Source organism: Pleurodeles waltl, chromosome 9 (genome assembly GCF_031143425.1).
Source record: "Pleurodeles waltl isolate 20211129_DDA chromosome 9, aPleWal1.hap1.20221129, whole genome shotgun sequence".
Taxonomy (NCBI): domain Eukaryota; kingdom Metazoa; phylum Chordata; class Amphibia; order Caudata; family Salamandridae; genus Pleurodeles; species Pleurodeles waltl.
In genome coordinates, this window is record NC_090448.1 from 33,280,337 (window position 1) to 33,304,127 (window position 23,791).

At 44.7% G+C, this 23,791-nt stretch overlaps 1 protein-coding gene across 1 annotated transcript in view; it reads right to left on the reverse strand.

Moving 5' to 3' along the window:
* Positions 1 to 1,391: 1,391 nt before the first annotated feature.
* The window catches only part of P4HTM (prolyl 4-hydroxylase, transmembrane), a 179,974-nt gene continuing 157,574 nt past the window's right edge, over positions 1,392 to 23,791 (reverse strand). Inside the window, exons 8-9 of the mRNA XM_069206205.1 lie at positions 14,118 to 14,241; positions 1,392 to 10,020 (exon numbers count right to left, since the gene is read on the reverse strand). Of these exons, the coding sequence (XP_069062306.1) occupies positions 9,803 to 10,020; positions 14,118 to 14,241 (342 nt within the window). The 3' untranslated portion in view covers positions 1,392 to 9,802. The remainder of the gene's footprint in view (positions 10,021 to 14,117; positions 14,242 to 23,791) is intronic.

Sequence of the window (23,791 nt, forward strand, 5' to 3'; positions counted from 1 at the left end):
GTGCGTAAGTGCTGTGTAACTACATTGGTATTGCATGAGCTTTGCATTTCTCCTAGATAAGCCTTGGCTTCTCATCCACAGCTACCCCTAGGAGAGCCTGGCTTCTAGACACTGCCTACACTTCAGTAAGAGGGGATGCCTGGACCTGGTATAAGGTGTAAGCACCATAGGTGCCCACCACACACCAGGCTTGGTGGTGCAGCTGTGGGATAAGCACTTGCAATTGTCTTACCACTCTGTCACACGGCTTGAAACCGGTCTTAAGTGACATCTTTGACACACCAAAAAAGTGTCAAAAACTCGACAAAACAGTTGAAGTCAGTCAAAATACGACTGAGGGTAGCTCTCGCCGGATCTTCGCGAAGGCTGGAGCAGAAAGAAAAGAACTCATGTCAGCACGCCAGGGTGATGCCTATATATGACTGCAACATCATCATGACAAACACAGTGGCCATGATGCAAACAGCGTTGACTGACGCCACCTGGCGGCGAACAACGGTACTGCTCAAAAAAAAATCTCCTGATCGGTCTGACACCTGGGTGAAACTTTAAGGTAAGGAATCTGCAACTAGAAGTCTCTATCAGGCAGTCAATCAGGAATGTGAAACACCCTTAGGCGAGATAGGGCTGCAGACACTGGCTCATTCCAGTAAAAGGATATGCAAGTCTGTCTACCCTACTCGACCCCCTTTGTGTACCTTGGATGGGCCTCTCAACCACCACCACCTCTTCTTGTACCACACGGCTGAATTAAGAGAAAGAACCGCCCTTCTCTCAACCTCACCTGCTTCTTATGCCAAATGGTGGTCCTTCCTACCCTATCTGTTTGCCTTGGAGGGACTTCCCACCACACCACCAGCTGAACTACGAGAAAGCCACCCTTCTCTCGATCTCACCTGCTTCTTATGCACAATCTTGCGTCCTTCCTACCCACTCTACTGTGCCTTGGCAGGCCCCCCACCTCTTGTTACTCCAAGTGGCTGAACTAAGAGAAAGCAGCACTTTTTTCAGCCTCACCTGCTTCTTATGGAAAATCCTGGCCCTTCAAAGGCACACTTGAGAGGGTAGGAAGGACCACCACCACAACCTCTTGTTAAACAACCGATTGAACTCGGAGAAAGACAACCTTCTCTCAACCGCATCTGTGTCTTATGTTATAGAAAACGTATAAAGCATGCGTACACCAAACAAGGTTTCATGGCACTTATGCACAATCTTGAGTCCTTCCTATCCCCTCTAGTGTGAGCATCATGACACCACTTCCTTGCAAGCTTCACAGAATACATACGGTCCAACACACATTCAAGCCAAGCAAGTTCAGCAGAGGCGACCCACATTACAGACATCAGATCACAGCCACTCTAAATCAACCCAGGAATCAAAAACACTTTTAAGATCTTTTATTATGATGAACAACCGTGTTTGTGTGAACATTCAAATGATAAATATAAAACCATAAATATGAATAAGTTACTCAGTGCAAATCAATGCAAACGTGTATGTAAACAAATAACATAAACATAAACGAGGCAATGACAATATGTGCATGCATTGTTTGCCCCAAAGGTTCCACCACAGGCACAGTGCTGGAGAACCCCCTAGAAGTCTCATTTCTACAGGATCTGATACACACGGGTTCGGAGGCAGAAAACAGTCAGATATGCCTTTTTCAGCCTTCATTTCACCATTCAGTAATAACAGGTCACATGCATTTAAAAGTGTTAGACACCGATTACAGGGCACAACTCAAGAGCGAGGCTACTGAACTGTTTGTGTGTTGTTCTGCTGGTAAGGTGGCTTTGGGAGTCAATAATGCCCTGACCCGGAGAGCACGGAAACCCATGGATCTATGTCACTGATATTTCTGGTGAGGGACTGCTTGCCACACACACCTTCTAATACGTGACACTGACCAGCCCTAAACTTTTCAATATGTATGCTAGCCCAAAAGGGATGTACATGGTCTCTCATGAGGTTGTTCATTAGCGGAAGGGCCCACGACAATGCACACTCCAGGCTGTGGCACCCAGCTGATACCACCTCCCTACCAAATCCAACCTGAACGGGGGGCCGGTTAAATGGGGCTATCAGGAGTGGAATGCCTGGCTTGACCTCCTTCATGGCGACAACGGGGTGCACCTCCGTAAAGCACCAATCACACTAGGCTTTTTCAGGTCCTACTTTTTGTTCATCTAGATTGAAGCCAGGCTGTAAATATAAGACTATCGAGGCCCATCGGAGTTGTAGGCAATTTAAATGCATGATGCTCAAGCAGCAGAAAAAGGATGGGTGTAACTGCAGACCAGCACACTAACAAGGTATCTACAGAGCTCTGGTACCACAGCTCTATCCTAGAATGTATGAGTGTTAGACATCTCTTGATTCTGTCTTATTACCTCTTCATTGCATACTTTGCCCTCAGTGAAAAAACATAGAGAGCCAAAGGATTTCACGTTTGTAAAATGGAAAGTTACATATCTGTAAACTCAATTCATAACAGGATCTTCACTGAATTAAAAACAAAGGATATCTCTGCTTCTTCAGGCCTTGAATTCCACATAGAGGTGAAGATAGTCTATGTTTATGAAGTCAGTGGAGATTCCAAGATTGGCAACTGACCTCCTATGTGATCCCACCAAATTGAATTTATAATCAGTGGTAGTTAAATCATCCATAGAAATCAAAGAAGAGAAAAGTCTGCAGGAAGGTCAGGAGAACATAGGGTCAGAGGATCCCAATTTATCTGACCAAAAGAAAGAAAACAATATTGCTTGCCATGTGACCGGACTTCTATGATTTTTCTTTGAAGGCCGTGTGACACACCTGCTCCCAAAGGAGGACATCATAGGCTGCATTACCAAACTCATTTTAAATATGCGTCTTTCTAATGGATATGTGAACAAAGTAGAGGGAAAAGCCCAAGTGTTGCTGTAGAGATTGGGCTTAAATGTGTATGTTGCACGTAGATCGCTACTGGACCATAATGCAGTCCTTGTACAGGGGACAAATAGGCAACTACATCTCCTTCAATAAAATAATGTTTTACACACACAGTGTATGTTACGTATATGCACTGTTATTGATAAATAAGCGATATGAATGAACTCCTAAAGTGGTAAACAAACAAGAGGTTTTATGCCTAAAATAAAAACCTATCTTTAAATTAGGCAACAGAATGTGGGATCTAAGGTTTTCTGTCACACAGGCGCTCTTTACTAAAATAAATACAGTACAAAAAAGTTTTAAAAAAAGCAGATTCATTAACTTTGGAATTATTACAGTACGGTCCAGTGGCGCTCTACTGATTATCCAACCATTTGACACAGATTGAGAATGTTTTTATTATGAATATGAAACTATTTATCCCGTATACATATTTTGTGATAATATAACTAACTGGACAGCTAATGAACATCCTCTCTGCCTGTGGTGGCCTGTAGGTGAGGGCGTGAGGTCCAGTCCACCTTTCCAGTGCATGAGTATCTGTATGACAAGGTTGGAAAGGACAGCCTCTCATTGACAAGGGTGGACAATGAGCGGAAGCAGTGGGATCTTCCAGCTGATGACTGGGGGGGGGGGGGGGGGGGAGGGGTGTCACTGATAGAGCCAGTCCTATAGTGCCCAGGGCTGATTGTCAATCAGTGAAGCCTCACAGCACCCTTTCTTAACTCGTCACAGAGTGCCGTGGGATCAGCAAGTCTCTCCAACCCATGACAAGGTTGGAAAGGACAATCATCATTGACAAGGGTGGACAATGAGAGGAAGCAGTGGGATCTTCCTGCTGATGACTGGGGGGGGTTGGGGGGGGGGGGGGTCACTGATAGAGTCAGTCCTATAGTGCCCAGGGCTGACTGTCAATCAGCGAAGCCTCACAGCACCCTTTCTTGGCTCGTCACAGAGTGCCGTGGGATCAGCAAGTCTCTCCAACCCATGACAAGGTTGGAAAGGACAATCATCATTGACAAGGGTGGACAATGAGAGGAAGCAGTGGGATCTTCCTGGTTCTGCTGCCTAAGGTTGCCTGAAGCCTCCAGCTCCCTGCTGGGCCATGGTGCACCTCCCACCACAGGCAGGTCCTGCATATTTCCACCCTGGCCCTCCGGGTAAGTACTGAATGTTTGGGTGCGTGTATACGTATGAATGTATGTGAATTTGTGCATGGGTGGGTGTAAGTGTGTCCATGTACGTTTCTGAATGGGTGGGTGTGAGCATGTGGGTGACCTGGAGAATGGATGGGTGTAGTATATGGCCCTGCGTGTGCTTTTGGATGGGTGGAAAAGAGTATGTGTGCCCGTGACACACCCTCCACAATAGAACAACCGCCACTGCTGTCTGGTGATCGAGCCCCATTAACTGAAGCGATAACATATTACATGTAGTTGGAACAAGTCATGTACACCACGTATTTCAAACTGCTTGATAAGAACAAGTCAATCAGGGAAAGCCTACATAGGTTTTCATAAGTCAAGTGATAAAATATTGCCTCCGAATTGTTAAAGATGTATTCATCACAAATCTACATTTCTTTGGTGTGTATACATCTACGGACTTAACATTTACAGACAGAACCCTAAGCACAAATGAACTTTACTGCAAGACAATGAGTATGCCTTTAAGTATCCGAGTACATAAACATGAATACTCTTTATAAAATCTTTAAACAACTCAACAGTGCACTACAGAAGCATCCTTTGGACTCCCAAGCAGTGAAACCAGGGTTGCTTCTCCCTGGAAACACCCTGATATGCTTTTGGTGATGTCTCCTTTCAAAAGCTATACAATAAATACATACAAGCTCTAGACACATATATGCAATGTCTATAATTTACAAAAACAAGTCAGATTTTCTTTGCAAATATATTTTTTCTAGTATTGCACAAAGGTGTCTGTCCAAACAGTAAACAGGAACCTTTCAGAAAAGTACTTCAGCCCTGAGAATAATTTACAGACTTGCATACATTTTTTTTTTTTTTTACACATATTTAGTTTCTTGTGGTTGTTTCCTATTACTCGGACCACGCTGCCTCATCTGCTATTGCCACATATTTGGATTTTACTTCCCTTTAAGATCATTATATAATTTATTTTTCATTTGTTTTCTTTGTATGAGGGTTTCTACTTTGAACACTCTCTTCCAAAATGACTACTTGTAGCAAAAACACGTCAAAACATTTTCAAAAGTTAAAAATGGTTTGGGGGATACTGCCTGCAACGGGATACAAATGAGAATGGGCAAAATTTAAATTTTGCTTGCAAAGGTTTGTGAAGGCTCCAAACTTCGCCTGTGGGCAAAAAGAGTTCGATTTTTTTTTTGTAAGATAATTCTCTAACTAAAAAGGTTTTTTGCTGAGATTTTATTTTGAAAATCTTGTTTTTAATGAATTTGTTTGCACCTTTTTCTTTAACTTTCAGAATCTTTGCAAAGTTTTGAAAACAATTTCATGCAGATCTAAAACTTTGCAGTTTCAAATACCCCGGAATAGAAATTCCAGGGAACTTACAAACTCCTCTTCGATTCAGTAGTAAGTCACACCATATTGTCTTATTGGACAGCTGAGGGCCTTGCAACTTCAACTGCATATTGGTTTTGTGTACTTTGCAGCGCAGGTTAATAATTATTTGCAATTTGTTGCCTTAGTCGAAGATCACAGATTCTGACTCCGACACCCAATAGCACACAGGAAGAGAGATGATCTTATTTCTTGTATGGCCCAAATAATTGTTGCTAAAATGTTGATTTTGTCCATTACACTTGCTAAGAATCTGTTCCTGATATGTGAAAACTGCTGTTTCCTGGGGAAATAAAGCCTGATATGTACTGACATTTATTGTCATTTAACAGTCCAACTAAATGAACATGAACATTTCTGACCACCGTTCTTCTCTAGCAAAGCTTCTCTGATGACTGAGTTGGAAGAGCAAACACAGGACCAGAATGTTGGGGAATTGAAATACACCTCGGAATCAGTCTGGAGACACCTAACTCAATTAACACAGAGCAACAACATAGTTGACATGAAACGTATTGCACAAATGTGTTTCAGTTTACATTTATATGGTACAAGCGCTAAGGTTTTGGTCAAGAGACTAACTTCGAGCCAAGCCCTAAGGTCTGGCTCTCCTAAGGATCCTCTCCTCTGCCTTCTGGACTCTGATGTTCTCCTGCACCTGGTGAGATTCCCCAACTGCTCCCTACAGGTGGGCTTGATTCCCCAGCCCTGGACTCATTCTACAGTCCTTCCTCTGGTGAAGAAACCCAACCTGGACTCTTCCAACTAGCCCAAATACAGGCCTATATTCTTGCTCCCTACTTTGTAAAAAAAATAAATAGAAAAACATGTTTGTAATCAACTCTCTGTTTTTGTTGCATCCCAATGTTTCTTTACATGACTCTCAGTCTGGATTCAGAGCTCGACACAGTACTGAATCCACCCTCCTCGGGGTCACAGAGCACCTCAGGCAGCTCCTGGATAAGGGCGAGACAGCAGCACTCATTTTATTTGATCTCCTTGCTGCCTTCGACACTGTGTTCCATGACACACTTCTGATGAGACTGGCACAACTGAGGCTCCAGGGAACAGCCCTCTCTTGGCTGTCTCTTTTTTTTTTTTTTTTTTTTTTTTTTTAAGGGCTGCATCTTCCAGGTCAATTCTGGCAGCGTTTCCTCAACGTGTCATACTTTGACCTTTGGGTTTCCTCAAGGCTCAGCGTTAAGTCTGGTACTTTCTAACATCTATGTTCGCCTTCTAGCCGACCTAGTTGAATGCTGTGGTCTTACTATATTCTTGTATGCAGATGACACTCAAACCATCTTCTCTCTGTCATCCGCCCAGGATCACAATTCAGCATCTTTGAACTCCCATCTGGTGCAAGTTGCCTCATAGATGAAAAACAACTCACTGAAGCTTAATGGAGACGAGAGAGAGGTGCTGGTGCTTGGTAAGAATCCTTCTCTGTGGGGACTTCAACACTGGCCAAAGGCCTTAGATGCTCTCCCTGCTCCAGGCCTTAAAGTGAAGAACCTGGGCTTCTTAGTGGACTCCAAGCTGTCCATGAAGTCTCAGGTGATAAAGGTCTCTGCTAACTGCCTCTCGACCCTAAAATGGCTACAGACGTTTATCTAGACTTCCTTTTCTGTCTAAAGAACTGTCATCCATGCACTTATCCTGTCCAGACTGGATTATTGGAATGTTTTGTACTTGGGGGTTGACAAAGCCTCCTTGAGACGTCTACAGGTGATGTAGAATACAGACCGCCAGGCTGATTTATAAATTGCCAAAACATGAATCAGCTACTCCTTTGCGTGAGCTTCACTGGCTAAAGGTGGAGAAACGCGTCCATTTCAAGTCTCTGTGTTACATCTTCAAAACAAGGGCAGGGGCTGCCCCCCATCAGATAACAGACTTGATAAAACCTCATTAACAGGCCTGCTCACTGTATCCCTGTGCTCTGTTCCTAGAATTAAACAGGCTCGCATGGGAGGCCGGTCCTTTGCGTATCTCGGCCACAAGCTCTGGAATGCCTTAACGAACACCTGAGATTCTGCCCTTCATTAATCACCTTTCAAAGACAAGTGAAGTCTTGGTTGTTCTGAATGAGGGTGCCTTGGCGGACCCCGATCTGGTACTAAAAGTGAAAGGACAACCTGTGTGGGTAGCTTTCACACTATATAAGCTCTTAACCTCAGATAATGTACCATAGGGTTCTACACATTTGTGAATTAAGGAGCTGATGCTGACCCAATATAATATGTGCAGCTTTCTTTGGTTTCTCCAATAAAGGAAGCAGAATGGCGTCCCAATGGCTAGGGCTCAGAGCAATGAGTGCTATTGTTAGGTTGGTTGTGGAACGATTTGTCTGGACAACACAAAGGAGCAGATTCTATTTTCAAGCTCTGGGAATTTGGCTTAAGTATTTTACAGATCACTCAAACCTATAAGTTTAAATATGACTGGCTGTGGTATCTAATATTTCTCTCTGCTTTTACAGTGAGTCAGGCAGCAGAGTTCTAAATGTTGGATACCATGTACATACGTTGTAATTGAGACCTTTGTATAAGAAGTTGTAGTACACTAGTTTTGCTTCTTTTATTGGTGAAATAAATCTTTCTGAGAAGTTCGGTCGACATGTTGCTGGGTGACGCCAACTATATATTATTATTCTACCATCAGTCACAGATGGAGGTGACAGTCAAGGGTACTCCTTCCTCGACGAATAGGAAAAGACTTACCGACGAGTCTCGTTACATTTTATATACCACTTATTTCCATTCTACGCTTGGATTAAACAGTTCTGAGCACTTTGTTTGCACTACACTCAACCAGCTGTTCTAATCTACTGCTTGCAAATGAAAAAATACTATTCAGCAGTTTCAGAGCTATGCCTAAGCCTCACTTAAAAATTAAACCACTGTGGCAGGAGTGTTGCTCATTGAGCAACAGCTTAGGTAGGAGGTGCTGGTACACCCTCCATATCTGGATGCAGCTGACACCATTAGGAAAGAGAATGTAAGTAGGCATATTTGTCAGCATAGTAATTTCTACTGCCAATGACTTGAAGCCATGATAAAAACATGCAGTGAAGCCTCTGTACATTGAACCAGTGTTGAAAGTCTTAAACGTTAAACTCTCGTACACCGGAAATCGCAGACTAGTATCAGGGCAGGCACATCCCTACTTTGAGAGCTTAACACCATATTGCACCAGGGGCCAACTAGGACCATCTCACTCTGTCTGGTTAAAAATCTGGCTTGTTAATTTCTGGCTAAACATTTGCTTGTGTGGGGGCTCACATCACTGGAGCATTGAGGCTGCATCCAGTTATAGGCTTCCAAGAGTTCTTCTCAAAAGTACAAAATATCAACTCCAGGAATCTAGACTGAATGTAAGGGGTTAAACCTCATCTCTGTGTGCTGAACTTTAATAAAGTCAACCTGATGTATTATAAGCCTTATGCGCCTGTACACATTTCTGAACAGCTATAATCATGGAAGGATGTGGAACTGGAAGGGTTCTGTCCAGATAATGTGGAAATGGCAGCTTCAGATAAACAAACAACCACACTTTGCTCTGCATAGGTCTCTAGAAATGAGAAGTACAAACTTGCACTGATGCACTTTGTGCGTGAACCAATGGGGATGTGTAAACATTTAGTATCTGCAGAGCACTACAGTGATCTGGCTGTGGAGTCGTAAACAGTGTCTCATGTACCAGGACTAATGGAATGAACTTCTTTGAGTACCACCCATTGCAGGTCAGTTTGCACAAATCCAAAAGAAGGAGATCTTGTTACATGCGTTCCTCTGGACTAATGCCCTTTTTATTTGCTAGTCTCTATCCCTTCTTAACCTCTGTGTTGCTGCTGCATGAAAGTAGTCTTTGGGTCAGGATTATATTTCCCCGCTGACGGCGTAATCGCACAATGACGCAGTCACTTCTGTGATGACATAAGGAGCGTACGAGTGTCAAACTGTGCTTAGCAATCTGTGAGCATGTAAAGTCAACAGCTGATTGAACGCAGCGAACAATCCCCAAAACACCGTGAGAAGCTTAAGAGAACGTGTGTAGCACAAATACTGATGTTTTTGAGAGAGGTGCTCAGCAGGGTAGAGACACTTTAAACAGTCTACGAGTACTCCTGTAACTCATTTACTTCACCTACCGTGAGCTCCTGTGCTGCAGAGCTACAAGACGTCTTACAATCATGGTCGGTGTATGGGGTACCAAGCAGGCAGTGACATAACGGGCATTGACCGATCACTATACTCAAAGTGCCACCTCAGAGGAGCGTCACGCTCTGAGGACTATAAATCCAAGTGCACGTCTTTGTAGGATTTGTCTAAGGTCCACTCTGACTGGGCGTCAGCATCCTCTTTGCCATAGAGCGCCATCTCTTGTTGGAAACGAATCTGGCGCACCTTGTTGGGGTCCACATTGATCCAGTTGTTCGCAATCCACTTTACGCCTTGTGTGACCAGGCACCCACCATGCAGGGAATATTCATCCAGTTCTCCAACCCAACCTGGAATATTAACACACAAATAAGTTACTCTGCTGCAAGTGTGAGAACATTTTACAAGAGTAAGCTCTTCCTTCATTTCTTCCAACTTAGAACCCAAGCTGGTGAAGTTGTGCAAGGCAATATTTCAGCAGTGTGGGTAACTGCAGGACTGATGTAATTAAATGTAAATGTAGCATGTTGGTTGTCAGCAGAGGGCGCGTCTGGACTCTGAGAATACCTGTGCACCCACTATACTTACTGCTTGTAGGCATAAGATCCTTCTGAAGCAGCCTTGTGAACCTTCTGTAGGCACTTCATTCAACCCCTTCAGGAGGTCCAGAGAGCCTTCCATCAAATAGGCCTTATTACATCCTGCCCATTCATTTAAGCACAAGTATCAAGGTTAGTGAGCGCAAGGAATCAAATCTTTTTCCACAACAAACACCCGAAGTCAGGAAAAGGCTTCCACTTCCCCTTCTTGAACTGGATTACACTGTAGCGTCTCCAAGTTCTGAAGATGTGGCTCTTCATTTAGCAAATACTCACCTAGAATTTACAAGTGCTACGTTTTGCCATTGTAATGTTGCAACCAAGTCCCCAACACCAAATAACTTCAAGCTTCTTATGTTCTAAAGTTCAAGGCACTGATGAATCGGTATCAAGTCTTTCCCTTGTGACATACAAGGAATGTCCCATTTAGGAGTCCTACACCTGCACCATAAGTGCTCCTTGTGTTTATATAGCGAATACTTCGCTACTGTCTTTCTGACCACAAACCCCCAAATTATGCAACAACCGCCCTAATGCGAGTATACTCTTCCCTATGTGGAACGGCATCCCATACACACCCAGCAACTGCCCAAGGTATGTGCAAGCTCAATAACTAAGGTACACATCATATGATAACATACCATGCCATACCAAAATATTGTGCTCAAATGTGAGCTACAATGATGGCCACATATACATATTATTCTCTCAAAGTGTTTTCAAAGTAAATAAATAACTTATTTGAAAAAACTAGCATGTTTTGTTATATTCTGGCTTAATGTTCAAGTTGATAAAATGTCAGTGACAAGGAAAAAAGTCTAGACCGTCTACATTGATGATATTGTCACACTAATGCCTTTGACTTCTCTACACATCAGACTTATTGTTAATATGACTGCGGCGTAAATAATGTGTTAACATATTTAAAGATTAATGTGAGATTTTAAAAAATTGTTAAGAATGAAGAAAGAAATCTTGGATCTGAATTCGCGGCCCAACTATGCTTGAAATCTATGCCACTACCTCATCAATGAGCAAATCATATTTCAAACAACCTTTCACCAACAGCATTTAAATAGTTTTACAACACAGCAATTATATTCAGAGAAAACAATCCTATGTCAAGACTAAGGAGGTCATTACTACACCGGCGGTCGGGGTTAATATGGTGGTAAGTACTGCCAACAGGCTGGCGGTACTTACCGCCATATTATGACATTGCCGCCAATGTACCACTCCGACCACTACGGCAGTAACAGCCGCCGGGCTGGAGGTATCCATCTCCAGCCCGGCGGCCGTCATTGTTCCACCTGCGGGATTATGACCCCGCCTACGGCCATGGTTTTCGTGGCTTCTTAACGCCACGAAAACCATGGCGGTAGGAACACTGATAGGGGTCTCCCTCCCCCCTCTCCAGTTAGCCCCCCCTACCTTTCCAAAGCCACCCCCACACCTCATACATTCACGCCCCCCTTCACACACACACACACCCATTCCCACATGCATCCACGCATGCATACATCCATTCACACACACATCCGCACACACTTTCAAACATACACGCAGACATGCATTCACATAACACAACATGCATGCACTCACACCTCCATACATGCACACATGCATTCAACACACAACACACACCCGCATCCACGCACACACAAACATTCACACCCCCCCCACAACATCCCCCACCCCCTACCCTGTCGGAGACCCGACTTACCTGTGTTCAGGGGGTCGTCCGGCAGGAGACGGGATGGGGTGCTGCTGCCACCAGCAGCGCCCGCCAGCAGAACACCGCCAGGCCGTATTATTGGTCATAATACGGCAGTCTACTGGCGTGGCGCTGCTGGTGGCAGCCCCGCCACCTTACCGCCATCCGCCAGCATGGCCACAGACGGATTTCCGCCATTCTTCTGGCGGAAATCCAGCTGTGGTCATCATACGGCGGGCGGCTGGTAGCCATAGCGATGGTCTTTTGCTAGTGGTCGCCACACCGGTAGGCGGTTTTTACCCCTATTGTCATAATGGGGGCCTAAATGCCCACCTCATTACAGATCTGTCATGTAAGACGCACAGGCAGATAGATAACTTTTGGAGACATCATTACAAATGACTGTTTTGCTCTCTTGTCTGATAGAAAAGTTAACTTTTCTTGGAAAATCCAACTTATGACCTATGTTTAGATTGTGTGTATTGAGATATTCTGCAACTACCGCTGGAAAAAAAAACTGACACATTTTGACAAAGGAAAAATCATATAAAAAGAGCCTGTTTAAGGAATGTGACTATTGTAGAAAAATCAGTGTGTTCTCAGATGACTCTTCTAATAAATGCATTTTTTGCCATATCTCTGGCCATACGCCAAGCACTACAGGATTTGCAGAACAGTATCAACCAGTCCTCTTCAGATCTTTCTCAGGTCCAGGAGTGTTCTGAAGTGGGTGCCTGAAGGTGCCACATTTATGCCTGCACATGCTAGTGGTTGGAAATGACTCCTAGGCACTGCCTAACCATGAGGCAGAGGTTCCTATGCCACCCCCATCCACTTTGGGCATTTTCAAGATGGCAAATAATCTAACACATTAATCTTAGGCTGTGGGGGCTGGGGGATGTGAGGAGTGTATTATGAGAAACCTAGTGTCTCCCACATCTAACACTAAAATACAGTTTGGGGTAGTCACCGTACCCCGAATAAAAACAGAGACAGACATCTGGTAGAACACAGAAGGTGTTTCCAGCAACCAGACAGTGGATACACAAGAACTGCTTTGGCATCCTGTTTCCTTTCCTTTCAAGTGTGCCCCCAGTGTTATATGTAAAAACCCAGCAGACCCATCAAGCAGGACTTGACATTTGTGCAGGATTTGATACTAATGTCAAAAAGGATGCTCACAGCTCTACCTTGCATATTCCGTCAGGTTCAAAGGAGTCGCCTCTGCCCAATCAGGTCAGCCTATTGTTTTCTCCTGGGAAGCACTTCACACCTTTTTTACACTTATTCAAATGCTAATTACTGGATGGCAGAAGTGGAAAAACAAATGTAAATTTAGCCTTTGGAATTTCAGGTAGGGACAAGGTAACTTTCTAAAAGTTACTTATCTTTAATATTTATTAAAAATCCAACTTTGCTACTGAATTGGATTTTTAAGAACTATTATCATAATTGTTTAATTATTTTACTAGCTAGTCAAAATCACAACATACTATCAGCATTTTCATCTGTACTCTAGTTTTCTACATAGGACAACAAGGCCTGCCACAGTGGAAAATAGCTTTTGGGTGCTAGTCACCATAAGGAGATGTTAACAGTATTATTTTTTTACGTAAGCTACTTTTAAATAGTATGCACCATGCCTTTTGAACTGCAATGCCTAAATAGGGGTGGTTTATTAATATTTAAAAGGGAGGGTTTTGACTTGTCAAAAAGGGTTTATTTTGACAGGTCAAACTTCAGATTTTACACTGCTTCAGTTGGGCTACAATGGTAGGCCCAAAGTAATGTTCTATACTAACACTGCAGTGGATGGCACAACAGGTGCTGCAGTCCACCAGTGCCATTTAAATTACAGTTCCCGAGTAGATTTGCATACTATGGACTTATAATTAGGAATATGCCAATTCGACCAGGTTCAAAGGGGGAGGACAGGCATTTTACCACTGGTAGCAGGGTTAAAGTGCACAGAGGTATAACACCAGTAAAAATGTGCAGTCACACTTGTTTGAATGAACAGCTACAGCTGTTTCCAGACAGATCGAAAAAGAAGCAAGGCTGGCTTTTGTGTATGGCAGTGCACAGTACAATTGTGACATAGGCTGTGCTATGGATGCGCATCCGAAGGCATTACCTTTTCCATTCGACAGGTAGTTGTACCAGAAGACAGCCGTTCCCTGCCGTGGTTTCACCCTTAGGTTCCCTTTATCACAATGCTTCCTTGTATCGCGCAGATCAACATCATTCTGGATCAAGGACTGAAACAACAAGAAAATTACACTGAAGCTTTAAGTAAACAAACTGAATCAATTGGCACACACATTATTATATCAACATAAAAACAACATTTTATAGATATCATTGCTAGACTCCTGGAAATGTGAAGGGTTATTGCTTAATCACCGGTTGTGCTCAGTCCATTCTTCTTGTACAACTAAAAAACAAGTTCCCTATCTTTGGTAACTCATTTCCTCATAAATACTAAACTTCTCAAAGGAAGCAGGATATACGTCTGATTTAAAGTGTGGCGGATGGGTAGTCCGTTGCAAACGTGACAGATATCCTGTCCACCTTATTACAAGTGCATTACAATATAATGCACTTGTAATATTATGTTCGATGGCATGTGTAGCTGCAGATATACATTCTGTGCACAGTCCGCCGTCTGGTGTTGGGCTCGGAGTGTTACAAGTTGTTTTTCTTCGAAGAAGTCTTTTCGAGTCACGAGACCGAGGGACTCCTCCCCTTTCGGTTCCATTGCGCATGGGCGTCGACTCCATCTTAGATTGTTTTTTTTCCGCCATCGGGTTCGGACGTGTTCCTTTTCGCTCCGTGTTTCGGGTCGGAAAGTTAGTTAGAATCTCGGAAAAAATCGTCGGTATTGTTTCGTTCGGTATCGGGTTAGTTAGCACACATCGACACCGAATGTTGAAGAGCTCCGGTGGCCCTTCGGGGTAATTTCGATCCCCCGTCGGGGCCTGGTCGGCCCGACCGCGTGCGACTTCAAGACTGATGGAACGGACCCCGTTCCGATTCTGTCCTAAATGCCATAATAAATATCCTTATACGGATCAACATTTGGTCTGTAACTTGTGCCTGTCCCCCGAGCACAAGGAGAATACGTGCGAGGCCTGTCGCGTGTTTCGGTCGAGGAAAACGCTCAGAGACCGAAGAGCCAGGAGATTGCAGATGGCGTCCACGCCGACAGGACAACGGTTCGAGGAGGAAGAAGAAGAAACTTTCTCCATCCAAGAGTCGGATTCCGAAGAACTCGACGCCGAAGAAACGTCAACCATGAGTAAGACGTCGAAACAAAAAGCTCACGAAAAGACTGACAAAGCCCAGGGGACACCACCGCCAACAGGCCATGGCTTAACCCAAAAAGTAGGTGACCGTCCATCGGCACCGAAAAAGGGCGGGCTGCTGCCGAAGTCATCGGACTCCGGTCGAGATACAGGCACGCAGCACTCTCGGGCCCGAGAGAGTGGCGCAGACAACATTCGGCACCGAGACAGCGGCACCGAGATTGGTCGGCACCGAGAGGGCACGACGCAGAAAAGAAAAAAGATTTTGTCGGAGCCGAAAAAATCAGTAGAAAAGGTTTCGGTGCCGAAACAACCGGCATCCGAACCGAGAAGCAGTTCCTACTCAGAGGAACAAGGACTGTCCTCTCAAATGAAAAAACACAGATTTGAAGAGGAATTACAAACAATAGAGCCAGATCACACGCAAAAGAGGCTCTTTATTCAAAAAGATACTGGGAGGATCAGCACTCTTCCCCCAATCAAACTCAAAAAGAAACTTGCCTTCCAACAAGGAGACAAGCAACCACAAGCAAAGGTGGTGTAAAAAGTAACTCCACCACCTTCTCCACCACCATCAACTCATGCGTCACCGGCGCAAACTCCACCATTAACACACTCGCCAGCTCATACCACAATGAGCCAGGATGATCCAGATGCATGGGACCTCTACGACGCCCCAGTGTCAGACAATAGCCCAGAGTCGTACCCAACTAAACCGTCACCACCTGAGGACAGTACCTCATATGCACAGGTGGTCGCTAGGGCAGCCGAATTCCATAATGTATCACTACATTCGGAGCCTATTGAGGATGACTTCCTCTTTAACACCCTGTCCTCCACCCATAGCCATTATCAAAGCCTTCCCATGCTCCCGGGAATGCTAAGGCACTCAAAACAAATATTTCAGGAGCCAGTTAAAGGCAGACCTATAACTCCAAGGGTGGAGAAAAAATATAAGGCGCCACCCACAGACCCTATAATTATTACGACACAACTGACACCGGACTCAGTAGTTGTGGGGGCAGCTCGTAAGAGAGCCAACTCGCATACATCAGGCGACGCACCACCTCCGGACAAGGAGAGCCGCAAATTTGATGCAGCGGGAAAAAGAGTTGCAGCACAAGCAGCAAATCAGTGGCGTATCGCCAACTCGCAAGCACTCTTGGCGAGATACGACAGGGCTCATTGGGATGAAATGCAACATCTCATCGAACACATACCCAAAGAGCTCCAAAAAAGAGCGCAACAGGTGGTGGAAGAGGGACAAAGTATCTCGAACAATCAGATACGGTCTTCCATGGACGCAGCGGATACAGCTGCACGGACAATAAACACTGCAGTCACAATTAGGAGACACGCACATCTGGGTTCAAACCTGAAATACAACAGGCTGTGCTCAATATGCCGTTTAATGAACAGCAATTGTTTGGGCCAGAGGTGGACACTGCCATTGAAAAACTAAAAAAGAACACCGATACAGCCAAAGCCATGGGCGCACTGGACTCCCCGCAGAGCAGAGGCACATTTCGGAAAACACCTTTTAGGGGAGGGTTTCGAGGTAAACCCACAGAAACCAACACCTCACAAACAAGACCACCTACCTACCAGGGACAATATCAAAGGGGAGGTTTTCGGGGACAATACAGAGGAGGCCAATTCCCAAGAAATCGGGGAAAATTTCAAGGTCCCAAAACCCCTCAAAATAAACAGTGACTCACAAGTCACACAACCCCTTCACACAACACCAGTGGGGGGAAGACTAAGCCAGTTCTACAAATCTTGGGAGGAAATAACAACAGACACTTGGGTCTTAGCAATTATCCAGCATGGTTATTGCATAGAATTTCTCCAATTCCCTCCAAACGTCCCACCGAAAACACACAATATGTCAAAACAGCATATAGATCTTCTAGGACTAGAAGTTCAAGCATTACTGCAAAAGGACGCAATAGAATTAGTACCAAGTCCACAGAAAAACACAGGAGTTTACTCACTGTACTTTCTAATACCAAAAAAGGACAAAAATCTGAGACCAATACTAGATCTCAGAACACTAAATACCTACATCAAATCAGACCACTTTCACATGGTCACATTACAAGACGTGATCCCACTGCTCAAACAACAAGACTACATGACAACATTAGACCTAAAAGATGCGTATTTCCATATACCGATACATCCTTCACACAGGAAATACCTAAGGTTCGTATTCAAAGGAATACATTACCAATTCAAAGTGTTGCCATTCGGAATAACAACCGCGCCAAGAGTCTTTACAAAATGCCTAGCAGTAGTAGCTGCACATATCAGAAGGCAGCAAATACACGTGTTCCCTTACTTAGACGACTGGTTAATCAAAACCAACACGCTAACAAAGTGTTCACATCACACAAAGTATGTCATACAGACCCTTCACAAGCTAGGTTTCTCCATCAACTATGCAAAGTCACACCTTTTGCCGTGCCAAACACAGCAATACTTAGGAGCGACAATCAACACAACAGAAGGGATAGCCACTCCAAGTCCACAAAGGGTTCAAACATTTCACAAGGTAATACAGGCCATGTATCCAACACAAAAGATACAAGCAAAAATGGTATTAAAACTCCTAGGCATGATGTCTTCATGCATAGCCATAGTCCCAAACGCAAGGTTACACATGCAGCCCTTACAACAGTGCCTAGCATCACAATGGTCACAGGCACAGGGTCAACTTCTAGATCTGGTGTTGATAGACCGCCAAACATACATCTCGCTTCTATGGTGGAACAGTACAAACTTAAACAAAGGGCGGCCTTTCCAAGACCCAGTGCCACAATACGTCATAACAACCGATGCTTCCATGACAGGGTAGGGAGCACACCTCAATCAACACAGCATCCAAGGACAATGGGACATACATCAAAGACAGTTTCACATAAATCACCTAGAACTGTTAGCAGTATTTCTAGCGCTGAAGGCATTTCAGCCCATGATAACCCACAAATACATTCTTGTCAAAACAGACAACATGACAACAATGTATTACTTAAACAAACAGGGGGGGACACACTCAACACAGTTGTGTCTCCTAACACAAAAAATATGGCATTGGGCGATTCACAACCACATTCGCCTAATAGCACAATTTATTCCAGGGATCCAAAACCAGCTAGCAGACAATCTCTCTCGAGATCACCAACAAATCCATGAATGGGAAATTCACCCCCAAATACTGAACACTTACTTTCAAATTTGGGGAACACCCCAAGTAGACCTATTTGCAACAGAAGAAAACTCAAAATGCCAAAACTTCGCATCCAGGTACCCACACCAGCGATCCCAAGGCAATGCTCTATGGATGAACTGGTCAGGGATATTTGCGTACGCTTTTCCCCCTCTCCCTCTCCTTCCATATCTAGTAAACAGATTGAGTCAAAACAAACTCAAACTCATACTAATAGCATCAACATGGGCAAGACAACCTTGGTACACAACACTACTAGACCTTTCAGTAGTACCTCATGTCAAGCTACCCAACAGACCAGATCTGTTAACACAACACAAACAACAGATCAGGCATCCAAACCCAGCATCGCTGAATCTAGCAACTTGTCTCCTGAAATCCTAGAATTCGGACACTTAGACCTCACAAAAGAGTGTATGGAGGTCATAAAACAAGCTAGAAAACCTTCCACTAGACACTGCTATGCAAATAAATGGAAAAGATTTGTTTGTTACTGCAATGATAATCAAATTCAACAATTGCACGCATCTCCAAAAAATGTAGTAGGATATTTACTACATTTGCAAAAATCAAATCTAGCTTTCTCTTCCATAAAGATACATCTCACCGCAATATCTGCTTACCTGCAGACTACTCATTCAACTTCCCTATTTAGAATACCTGTCATTAAAGCGTTTATGGAAGGCCTAAAGAGAATTATACCACCAAGGACACCACCTGTTCCTTCATGGAACCTCAACATTGTCTTAACAAGGCTCATGGGTCCACCTTTCGAACCCATGCATTCCTGTGAAATGCAATACTTAACGTGGAAAGTTGCATTTCTCATTGCCATCACATCTCTAAGAAGAGTGAGTGAGATTCAGGCATTTACCATACAAGAACCATTTATTCAAATACACAAGAATAAGGTAGTTCTAAGAACAAATCCAAAATTCTTACCAAAGGTTATCTCACCGTTCCACTTGAATCAAACAGTAGAATTACCAGTGTTCTTCCCACAGCCAGATTCGGTAGCTGAAAGAGCACTACATACATTAGACATCAAGAGAGCACTAATGTACTACATTGACAGAACAAAACAAATTAGGAAGACAAAACAACTATTTATTGCCTTTCAAAAACCTCATACAGGGAATCCAATTTCAAAACAAGGCATTGCTAGGTGGATAGTTAAGTGTATTCAAACCTGCTATCTTAAGGCAAAAAGAGAGCTGCCTATTACACCAAAGGCACACTCAACCAGAAAGAAAGGAGCTACCATGGCCTTTCTAGGGAATATTCCAATGAATGAAATATGTAAGGCAGCAACCTGGTCTACGCCTCATACATTTACCAAGCACTACTGTGTAGATGTGTTCACTGCACAACAAGCCACAGTAGGGCAGGCTGTACTGAGAACATTATTTCAAACTACTTCAACTCCTACAGGCTGAACCACCGCTTTTGGGGAGATAACTGCTTACTAGTCTATGCACAGCATGTGTATCTGCAGCTACACATGCCATAGAACGGAAAATGTCACTTACCCAGTGTACATCTGTTCGTGGCATGAGTCACTGCAGATTCACATGCGCCCACCCGCCTCCCCGGGAGCCTGTAGCCGTTTAGAAGTAGATCTTAAACAATTGTACATTTGTAAATATATTACTTTAAACCTTTATTATGTACATAAGTATTCATTCCATTGCATGGGCGCACTATTACTAATATACACAACTCCTACCTCACCCTCTGCGGGGAAAACAATCTAAGTTGGAGTCGACGCCCATGCGCAATGGAACCGAAAGGGGAGGAGTCCCTCGGTCTCGTGACTCGAAAAGACTTCTTCGAAGAAAAACAACTTGTAACACTCCGAGCCCAACACCAGACGGCGGACTGTGCACAGCATGTGAATCTGCAGCGACTCATGCCACGAACAGATGTACACTGGGTAAGTGACATTTTCTATATATATATGTATATAGATAGATAGATAGATAGATAGATAGATAGATAGATAGATAGATAGATAGATAGATAGATAGATAGATAGATAGATATGGGATCTGTAATGGATTACCTGTTCACAAAACTGTAAATCAAGCTCCAAGTCAGAATTTTGCTTCAACAATTCATCCTTTCAGTGCTTAGTGGTGCAGCTGCAGTGCCAGCCCTTCACCAGATAGACACCATCCATAGAAATTAGGTTTTGGGTTCTTAAAGGCACTGGCTATGCCGCTGGTGCCTATTCCAACTGATCATCCTGACATCACATAAGCTGTGCTACCAGTCTCCTTTATTTTCTTGTTTAATTCTCCTGTTTCTCTGATTTTCTTTCAAATCAGTTTAAAAGAAATCTGAATGGATCATTCCTACAATGATCAGAAAAGCATTACTAAAGAATTAACACCCCCTAAGAAGAGGGTGTGAGAAATCTGGCAATAAATTTGTATTTAACCGCTTATGTGCCTCGGACGTAACGGTTACGTCCTGCGGCACAGTGCTCGTGTGCCCAGGACATAACCATTACGTCCTGGGCGTCTTCCCTTCCACCCCCCAAAGGCAGGGATGGAAGGGGAAGCCCTTCCACCCAGACAACCCCCACGACCCCCTCAACCCCGTGACGTCAGCACGCAATCGCGCGCTGACCTCAAAGAGGCTGCCTCCCATCGCACTGGAAGCTCAGCTTCCAGCACAATCGGAAGAGAAATGCATCCATGTGATGGGGGCCCTGAGAGGCTTCAAAAGGAAGGAAAGGGATTTCCTTCCCTTTGAAATGCCCACTAGACACCAGGAATTATTTTGTAAAAGGAAACTGGCATGAGTGGAGCAACCTCTTGGGAAAGGGTCGCTACCCAGGGGGTCATTTTTTTTCAAGGCCTTTTCTGCACCCCCCGGGGGGGTGGGGGGGGTATTTATTTTAGCCCATAACTGCCCTCCACCGGGGGCAGATCGTCGGCCTATTGCTGTGAGGCCAATCTGCCCCGGGGGGGGGGGGGGGCAGAAACCTCTAGGCGCCAGGGTTAATTTTTTTGGGGGGGTTTGTTTTTTTAGAGATGGGGAGCAACCCGTTAGGCAGGGGTTGCTCCCCTGGGGGGAAGATTGTACCCCCTTGGGGCAGAAACCACTAGGCACAGGGGATTTTTATCTGCGCCAATTTCACGCAAGGGGAGCGACCCCTTAGGCAAGGGTTGCTCCCCGGGGGGGGGGCATTTTTTTTCAAGGCCTTTTCTGCCCCTAGGGGGTGCAGAAACCTCTAGGCGCCAGGGATCATTTATTTGTTTTTTTAGAGGTGGGGGGGAGGGGGGGGCAGAAACCTCTAGGCGCCAGGGTTCATTTTTTGGGGGGGGTTTGTTTTTTTAGAGATGGGGAGCAACCCGTTAGGCAGGGGTTGCTCCCCTGGGGGGAAGATTGTACCCCCTTGGGGCAGAAACCACTAGGCACAGGGGATTTTTATCTGCACCAATTTCACGCAAGGGGAGCGACCCCTTAGGCAAGGGTTGCTCCGGGGGGGGGGGGGCATTTTTTTTCAAGGCCTTTTCTGCCCCTAGGGGGTGCAGAAACCTCTAGGCGCCAGGGATCATTTATTTGTTTTTTTAGAGGTGGGGAGCGACCCCTTAGGCAAGGGTCGCTCCCCTAGGGGGAAAATTATATTTAGGCCATTTCTGCCCCCCCTTGGGGGCAGATTGGCCTATTTTTATGAGGCCAATCTGCCCCCAAGGGGGGCAGAAACCACTAGACAACAGAGAGTTTTTTTTTTTTACGAGAATTTCAGGCAAGGGTCACTCCGGGGGGGGGGGGGAATTTATTTTTGGCCATCTCTGCCTCCCCGGGGCAGATCGGCCTATTGTTGTTAGGCCGATCTGCAACCTCTAGGCGCCAGGGATAATTTTTCAGTTTTGTTTTTTTGTTTTTTTTAGAGATGGGGAGCTACCCCTTAGGCAAGGGTCGCTCCCCTGGGGGCAAATTGTATTTAGACCATTTTTGTTAGGTCAATCTGCCCCCAAGGGGGGCAGGTACCTCTAGGAGCCAGGGATAATTTTTTTTGTTTTTGTTTTTTTAGAGATGGGGAGCGACCCCTTAGGCAAGGGTCGCTCTCCTGAGGGGCAAACTGTATTTAGACCATTTCTGCCCCCCTTGGGAACAGATCAGCCAATTTTTTTGTTAGGCCAATCTGCCCCCAAGGGTGGCAGAAACCACTTAGGCACCAGGGATTGGTGTGTGTGTATGCATGTGTTTTCTTTAGGGGGGCAGCCCCTTGGGTAAGGGTCGCTCCCCATGGGGGACATTACTGTTGGCCAGATCTGCCCCCTTGGGGGCAGATGGGCCTATTTTTGGAAGGCCCATCTGCCCCAAAGGGGGGGCAGAAAGCCCACCAGAGACCAGGGAAGTTTTTTTTCCAAAATAAGAGGGTGGGGGTATGGCCATTCCCCCACCCCAAATAAATGGGGCCAAAGCTGTTCTCCCCACCAGTGGGCAGATGGGGCAATTACCCCTCATCCACACCCCAGGGGGGCAGAAAGTCTACTAGATGCCAGGGAATTTATAAAAACAAAAAATATTGGGGTGGTGGCTACCAATCAGAATGGACCTGGTTATGCCCCACCCCAACTGAAGGAAGTAACAGTCTTTAAGCTCTCCCCACACTCTAAAACATCTTATCCCACAGCAAGCAAGAAGACTTTTGATTATTTTGGGTTTTGGTTTTACATTTGGCCCACGAGAGCTTGGCTAACTCTCAAAATCGTCCCACTTGGAATGGTGAGGGCTACACTTTATGGACTATGGGACACTGCCATGTAGAAAAATCCACAAGACCTAGACACATCTGAAAACTAAACATCTGGGTGATTCCAGGGTTGTGTGTTTCACATGCACCCCGCACCATTTTCGTACCCACAATGCCCTGCAAACCTCCAACTTGGCTGGAAATCACACATTTTTCCCACGTTTTTGTGATGGAACCTTCCAAACTCTGCAGGAATCCACAAAATTCCTACCAACCAGCATTGTCTCATCTATACCGATAAAAATTCTGCTGCACTTGTCAGCCTAAAAATGTTTTTTTGCAAACTGCCCTTTTGGACCCCCTTTGGTTCCCCCTCAATATTGACATGTTTTTGGCTCTTCCCTTTCACAAGCACTTGGCCCACCTACACAAATGAGGTATTATTATTTTTACCGGGAGACTGAGGGGAACGTTGAGTGGTATGAAATTTGTCCCAGTGTGGTAATCCCACACTGAAATGTTGGAAAAATTAGATTTTTTAGCTAAATTTGAGGTTTGCTGAG